The 8,317-nt window shown below is 47.9% G+C and overlaps 1 protein-coding gene across 1 annotated transcript; it reads left to right on the top strand.

The window, feature by feature from the left end:
* Positions 1–4,777: 4,777 nt before the first annotated feature.
* CSUI_003744 (sag-related sequence srs25) lies at positions 4,778–7,068 on the top strand. Its single transcript, XM_068063939.1, has one exon. The coding sequence runs from the start codon at positions 5,514–5,516 to the stop codon at positions 6,084–6,086; it is 573 nt and encodes a 190-aa protein (XP_067924085.1). The 5' UTR covers positions 4,778–5,513; the 3' UTR covers positions 6,087–7,068.
* The last annotated feature ends 1,249 nt before the right edge of the window (positions 7,069–8,317 follow it).

The raw sequence follows: 8,317 nt of genomic DNA, 5'->3' as shown, positions 1-8,317 counted from the left end.
CTTATATTCGAGTGAACAGGAGAGTTCAAGAGTCCAAAACGCGTTGAAGAACTCTTGTGGTTTGATTGTGGACATGAGAGGGAGACATCTGTAGACATGAGAGAGATACTTGGAGACATGAAAGAGACTTGAAGATTTGTAGAAAGAAGAAACGAGACTGCTCAGAAAAGAAAAAAAGACTGCTGAAGAAGAAAGAAAATGTCAAATGTAGAGAAACGGAGGTATGAAGTTTGACAAATCACACGAAAAGAGAAAAAGAGAGAGAGTTGAAGTAGGATGCATTAAAAATATGTGATATCACTGTGTTCCTTCAGGTGTAGATACACCTGGCCTCAAGGTGTCTATGTCTATATATGTGTCACGTCTTCCAAAGAAAGTGAACTCTCAAGATGCCGAGTAAATGTTGAGTTTCTTAAAGACAAACTTTGGAGCACTTGTTTCACCTCCTCGCTCCTTTACTGTGCAGTTGTCTGACTTCTCTTGTTCTTATTCACTTTCCGGATACTTATTCCTGGTACAGATGCATACACATCTGGGGTGTATGTACACCTGAGTCGCAGGCATCATCTCTGTCTGTATGTGGAAAACAAAGGATAGACTACTCTCACTTCTCTTTCGTATATCTCTGAAAGAATAGATACAATAGAGTAGATCTCACTCAATACCTCTCTACTCCTCCTAGTATAGTCTCCTCTCTTCTCTCCCCTCTCAGCTCTTTCCTTCTCCCTTCTCAGACGCCAGAGAGATAAGGGCAGGGACAGAAGTGGCTCTGCCTCAGCTAATGAAATGCAGAGAAAAAAAGAGAAGAGGAGCCAACATGGGAGATCTAGGAAAGGAAAATGAAGAAAACGTGAGGGGTCAATCCTGAATGAATCGACGATGAGGGGAGGGAGGACAAATGGAGACCGCTTGACCTATCGATTTCACACTGCGCATGCACTTCGCTCTCTGACGAGAAGCGTTTCTCTCCTTCCTCAATCTAGTAGAAGAGAAAGGGATAACTATCGCCAAAGAGAGAAACAACGCAAAGAAGAAAAAGGCGAAAGGAAGTGAATCCTGAGAGTCGCCTCTCCCCTCAGATCTCTCCTTTCGCTGTGTCGATTGATTAATTTATCTCGTTAGATGTGTGACTTTCGACTATCGACTTTACTTAAGAGGGGAGTGCATGCAGTTCGGAAGAAACTTTTCTCCCTAAAAGGCTGTTTGATTGCTCTTCTCATGCAGAGCAAGGCACGGTGTGGGGCCCAGCGACTTGACGGAACGAGTGATGGGTGTAGGATGCGGGGTGTACATACACCTGAAGAAGTCATCTGAGAAGGAAGATAGATCTGTGAGCGGGGTCGCTAAGGAGGGTTCTTTCTGCTGATATCACGTTTCGGGGTTTGAGACTTCTGAAAGGACCAACGGCGTTTTCTTTTTTCTCCTCACAGGGGCAGTTGTCACGATCCGTTTCGATGCTAACTCCTCTCTTTAGAGACCATGCATTCAAGCATTCCTTCTGCAACCTAAACAGATGTATGCAGATCTTCTCTGAAGACAACCGCACGCGCGCCCGTGGCCCTTCATCATTGCGGTGACTCCCCTGACACGATTCTCGACAAAAACTACCTGGAGTGAATCAATATCCGTACACAGTCTGTCCTTCTTTGCCCTAGATAAAAGAAGAGAAATATCCCGAGCGAAGAAACTTCTTCTATTGTCTCTCCCCTTCTGCAGCAGACGACTGCCCTGGGCATTGACGGCTTTCTGAGAGATCTTTTTACACCCACAATCGATTCCTGCATGAAGACAGGCATGAACAGGAGATCTATTCTTGGATATCTTTTACTTGTTATATCCAGACTTGAGTGAGTCTTCATATAGATGGCCACTCTATTGTATGTGAAGGTCTTTTCTTTAGCGCTTAGCGTTTAGTTGTTTGCTCGCTCAATAGGAGATAAGTAGGAGGCGAGCTGCTGGTTGAACTTCCGAGAAGGCGCGGCTTCATTTCTTTCCTCCTATGAAAACAGAAGATTCGCCCAATTCTCTATCTCCAAGGTACATGGTAGATAGATATCGAGAAAACCCTCGATCTCTTGCAATCGAGTTGATTCTCGTTAGCCGGCAGAGAGTAACATAACCGCGTTAGTAGACTCGAGCTGTCTTCACGGCGCAAGCAGACCGTTTGACGCAGAATAAACAAAAGACGTATTCTGAGGTGCATTACCATCCACAGATAAGGTCATTGCTTTTTGCCTATGAATCTCAAAGGAAGCCTCAGGGTGGTTGTAAAGTGATAGAAGGACGCATGCACACCTTGGAGATCTCTCTCCCCCAAGGTGTTTCTCTCCGCTCGCTTTCCTCTTGGCTGTTTCTTGTTTTGAAAGAGGGAGAAGTGACTCGTCCCTTCTTCTCAGATCATTCATTCCCACCGGATGGACGATATTCCACAGATACGAGCGGCCCAGTCCATGGTGTCAGCTCGCCTAGCCCATATGGAGAGAGTACAATCTCTTGCAAAGAATTTAGTCGCTCGACAACGAGAAACCTTTCCCCCTTCAGAAAGTCCTTTCATACGTTACTTACTACAAAAGAGAACCAGTGAAAAGACTCCATACTTTTCCCCTTTGAAGGTAGAGAGGAACTTTCCAGCGAGCTCGAGTTTTCCTCCGTCACCGTCATCATGCGGATGCCCTCTGAACACAAGGAGGACGCCGGGTGAATGTGTCGGTGATGCAAGACGAACACATCTCCCCTCCCTTCTCTACGATATCCCACATCGTGATCCTTCCAAACCACCTCACCATAAAGACTTCTATCGAAAGGCGGAGAATGTCTTTGTCTTGCAAGAAGGTAGTCCAAAACAGACCCAACCGCAGACGACCTGTCACCTACCAAGGGATGACACGACATGTCCTCGTGAACTAGGAAAGCGAGAGACTTCAGCTAGAGAAGATATTGCTAGAGGAAAGGCCCCGATTTCTTATCGTGAGACGTCTACTCTCAAGAATCCTGATTCTGAAGAATATTGGAAAGAACAGCCTCCGGATGGAAGACGCTTCTACCACCCTTCTCTAGCAACAAGGCCTTCTTACACTTTCAAACCAACTCAGGTCGAAACAATAAACTCTTTTGCAAGGAAACTTGACTCATCAACTGACAAGTCTCATTCCGGGGGCTTCGCTTCATCTGGAATGAACGATTGCAATGTTAGAAAGGAGAGAATCCCCGTTCGACAACACCAAGGTTTGCTTTCAGGGGTGGAACCTTCATCGGACTATCCCAAGGAAGAGCCAATGCGCGCCGAGCGCATAAAGAACTCAGTATCAACACAATACTCGATAGAAGATCTATCAAGAGGGGCGGGACACGTAGGAAGAGCTATTGGTTCGGTGACTTGTGCTCCGACTTGTTCTCTTCTTACTCATCGTGACACGTCCGGCTTAGACGTGAGTAAAGAAGCCGATGTTCCGGACTTTTTCTCCTCCTTTTCAAAGCAACTTCTCAGGTACAGGAAGAAGAACGAATGCTTAGCTGCTTCTTTTTCGGATGTGATGGAAGAAGAGGACGAAGAGGAAAGACAGAACGGCCCCGAGACGGCGACGCGGTTGAGGGAATACTGTGACCATCGGAGGCTAAGGAAAGGAGGGAAGATGCCACCTGGTGTTCTGACGCTTCAGTCTTCCTGTCATAAAGATAAACGTAGTGTTTCGGATAGAAAGAGATATTTACAGAATAAGCGTCAAGATCAAACGAATAGGAACAAGGAGGGAACTGCAGTTACTTCTAGCAAGTACCTGCAATTACCTGCTCTGACTGCCTGGCAGTTCTTTAGAGAGCTACACGAGGTTGTCACCGAGGCAGCAGACCTTCGTGAACGCTTGCTGAAAACTTATTGCTTGAATTTTGAGAAGTAAAGTCTTCGTCGGTTATCGCGGATCAGACCACCGACCACTCCTGCCCGAGAAACATTCGTATCAGCGGACTTGTAAACGCCTTTCCTTCATAAAGGCTCGTAGCTAGAAGAGTGTCGTTATCACCGGTGCTGGGAAACCAGAGAGACATAGAAGCCATCAATAATGCTTATAAGAAACGTTACAGGCATGGAGAAAAATCTGCGCTTTTCAATTTCACGACGGCGTCCGCACAAATGCACATCACCACCGTACAGTCTTCTCGTGAGAGGAGATCTTCTGGTAGCTCAGTCTCAGGACTTCGTGAAATCTTTTTTTCTGTTTGAAATATCGCCTGTAATGGCAGTGTGTGGCACGAACACTTCTGTCTCTTATCGTTCGGTTCAAGCAGTGGGACTTCAGCCGTAGATAAGAACCAAAACAGCATGGTCATCGTCGCTTTATTCTGGCTAAGAGGTTTGAAAGGTCAAAGAGTTGACCAAGACTCAGTAGCTGGGGAGGGTGTAAAACAGTGAATAGGCAGGTATCGCTCAGTCTACTGGGTGTAGTGCTGCAGCTCTGTACGCTCCCGACTACACTGTCCCCTCATGCTTCGAGTCGCAGTTCTCGGCAGGAGGGAGGTGTCGATTGGTTTGAAAAGGGAAACCCTACTCAAGTAAACGCCTACGAAAGGAACAATCACTAAAGAAAAAGACAAGGGAAGAAAACAACTCTTTCCCCAAAGGACCCTTCCCACCTTCCAGGGCGGAGATATACAACCTCTCAATGGTCCCAACCGGGGTCGAACCGGCGACCTTCCGGTTATTAGCCGGATGCTCTAACCGACTGAGCTATAGGACCTGCCAAAGTCCTCAGATTGCTTCAACAGAAACTCGGTTTTTCCTCCTGTCGAGAATTCACATGCCTTCAATGTTCATGTCAGGAGGCGACAAGGTAGACGCGGGTGGTGTCATCACCACCACCCGCGTCTACCCTGTCGCCTTCTGCTACTCGAAGAACGACCACGACAGCCATATCTACGGGTAAACTGCCACCATGTGCGGCGGATCACTCGGAAGCAGGAGGGGCAGCTAATGAACTAAGGACGAGAAATGATTCTTTACCTTCGTCCGTGTGAAGAAACTCTGATGCCCTAGCAGCTGCAATTCCACTGAACAGCATTATCGGGAACAAACCGGAGGTGTCCATCCAAGGTTCATGTGTAGAAAACGTGTCGCAACACAACCAGTCGGCTATCCGGCTGAATATCTCCGGCAACTCAGCGGACAGTGAACAGCGAGCGCTTAATGGTCTCCCAGCGACGCGAGTAGGGAGGGGTAGGCAAGCCCCGGATGAACGTCGAGCCCCTCCGCCGGATGGCGCCGAGGTGCATTCTCACTTGTTGACTTTTGTTTCCCGTTTATTTTTTTCTCCGTTCGGCTGGAATTCTGACTCACCTCACTTCCAGTTGCGTATCTGACGTTTTCCGAGGCTCTTTGTTTTCTTCTTGCACAGGGCGCTGGTTTTTTTGTTTTTTCTTGGATCTCTCTTGCCCGCGCATGTTCTCGGGCTGTTAGTTTCCGTCTCTGACACATAGTTGGATCAACACAGTCTTATTTTATCGGAGATCCGTTCACCAAGATGGCAGCGTCCCGTGGTGTTGGTTTGAAGCTTTTTGCCACTTGCTTCCTCGGTTTCCTTCTTGTAAAGTTTTCTGATGCACAGCTAGGCGAGAGAACAGATCGCAATAAACTTGTTTTCGGTGACTGCGACAAGGCCTATCACAGGGTTGTTCAGACAGTTAGACCGGGAGAAAAGTTTGAGATCTTTTGCCAAGGTGCGAAGACCGTTGCCCCTAGCGACCCGAATGTGAAGTGTTGTAAAGGACCCGACGGCTCTTGTAATGACACCAACAGTACCGATTATCGGACAATCTTCCCAGATGCGCCCTCAGATTTTCAATTCTGGACGGGAGGAGATACTCTCACGGCTGCGGGATTTCTCTATATTCCTGATAAAGTGCAGGGACCCAACCCAGTCATCAGCTTTGGCTGGGTTGGTCTTCCTCAGTATGCTTATGAGGGCAAGCCGCCTGTCTCGAACATCACTCTTATCGTTCAAGCTAACAGTGCCACAGGAATCCTCAAGAACGCCCTTTTGCTGATGGTTGGTCTCCCTGTGGTTGCGACATTTCCAGCTCTGACGTCATTTTAAACCCCTCGCTAATTTTTGCATCCCGAAGCATCAAGTGAAGGGGCAGCCGGGGGGGGCATAATGGTTGTCGACCTGTCAGCCATTGAGTCCTTTTCCACACAATGCAGAAATGTCAGGAGGAAACGAGGGAAAAGCGTCTGCGGTTCAGGGAAGTGTTTTGTTACGAGGGTCTTCGCTTGAGGGAGTCTGTCCCGTTGTTTTTGCTCTTCGTGTCAGGAGGCTTTGGGGAGCCTGGGGTGCTGATCGCTTGTCATCTTGTTCCGATATTCGAGACTTTGCAGGTAGTAATGGATGGATGCATGCATGCACACGATGTGTCATGCATCCTCCTAGCCTTCATTTTGTAGCTGATCTGTTAATAGTAAACGCTTCTTCTTGGCCACTCAGGTGGTCTGGGCGGGAGTGTCTGTCTGCTCATCTGACAGCTTTCGATGCTTCATCTCCTGTTTTGTACGCTCTTTTCGCGGAACAGAGGGAAAAGTCTTCTTGAAAAGGAAGTATCGCGTTGCATAGGCGGATGCGTGATAGGACTACTAGAGAGGGAAATAGAATGACAGTGATATCTATTCCTCAGAAGAAGTGCTTGCAGTCCGGAGGCTTTCTCCTGCGAGAGAATTCCGAAAAATGGACACTGTGTAAGAGAGAGGTATTCATTCATTCATGAGAATGATGATGATAATGTGAGTTTGTGTGGTTTCCTCGTATTCCTGACTTTTTTGAGATTCACTCCTGGCCTTAGTCTTCGTGTTGGAGTCAAACAAACCGAGGATAGCTGCTATGGCTTGACTCCTCTTTTCCTTCTCCGCTCGGAGATTGATCATCGCTTTCCTAGGCACTCCTAGCTGGACTCACTTTCGAGTTCGTTTTGCCAGCTGCTGACAACGGAGAGTAGCTTTTGCCGGCGGTCGCTTGGCCGGACATACGTACCAAATGAGTTAGTTCACTTCATCGTTCACCGCACATAGGTACTTCCTCTCTGGCTTTTCAGACGCCAGCTAGTGTTCACGATTTGCACTGCTTCGTTGCGTGGTCGTTAGAGATCATCGCTCTTTGCAGCGGAGGCCTTCAGGTATCACACTCCTAATGTCCACGCGAGAAGGCGGCGATTTCTTCAACGCAAGAGTTGGTCCCGAGGGAGTTCCTCGAGAAATTGCCAGCATACTCAACAGCAAGACTCGTAGCTTTCTGACAAACACAGCAGATCAACTGCTCGGCAGCAGCAGAAATCACGAGTTACAAAGGCGTTGCAGGCTCGGCATATGCTCACGGCCGGTACAGGTGTGGCTCCGGGTGAAGAGGTGTTTGTCTAGGGTCTTCGTACACTAGGCGGCATGACCGAATCTTTTTTCTTGGGAGAGAGAACAGAACTCTGGTGGGACGAGCTTCGCTGTCGTCTTGAGAGTGCACCTGACTCGACTGACACAGGCTGTTCTTTCGCTAGAGACAGAAATGGCAGGAATGAGAAGCGACGGAACCTCAGAACTCTATGGGGCTGACGGCGATGACGTGCCTGTCCGGGGGTATGGCAGTGGGCCTGTCAGACCGATTGACTATTCCCTTCTAGATCGAGCTGCAAGAAAAGGAGCACACACTACTTACTGAGTTGAACTTCAAGGCAACCGAACGCCTTCAGGGTGCCGCCTGTTTTCGCTCACAGTTCTACGCGTTTGAGAGGGGTCATCATTAGCTTGGGATGGAAGGCGAAGGAGAATGGGCCACTTCCTGTTTTATGTTCTGTTTTGGTTCTTCCTTGATTCACCCAAATGATTAGCTATCTTTACTGATTTTTTTTTTTTACAGGGGCTATCTAAAATGAATTCCGTGCAGCACCAGCTAATGAGGAAACTGAGCCGGCTGGTCTTGGTCAACTATAAAATCTATCATAGCTATTTGCTAGACAGCGCCGCAAAAGTAGTGGAGGAGTGTAGACGATCAGCTGATGCGCCTATCGTTGAGAGCTCCCCGGGTATCTTCAGTGTTCCAAGCTGTGACGTAAGACGAAAGGTGCTATTCCCCCGCTTAGATGGTTTATGCCTTCTTGCTCACGTGAGGAAGATAACTATTGTTGCTTCTGCAGCGGAGGTCCATCAATTCAAAAGCATTTTCAGTGAGAAAGAATTACAGAAGTATCAAAGTCGAAAGCCGTTGCGGAAACAGGAACGCGAAACCACAGTGTTCCACCATGCTACAATCGCATCGCTCTACACTCTGTAAAGTTGCTTCTTCGTGAT

Source organism: Cystoisospora suis (assembly GCF_002600585.1).
Source record: "Cystoisospora suis strain Wien I chromosome Unknown contig_1692, whole genome shotgun sequence".
Classification (NCBI taxonomy): domain Eukaryota; phylum Apicomplexa; class Conoidasida; order Eucoccidiorida; family Sarcocystidae; genus Cystoisospora; species Cystoisospora suis.
This window is presented reverse-complemented; position numbering and strand designations above follow the sequence as displayed.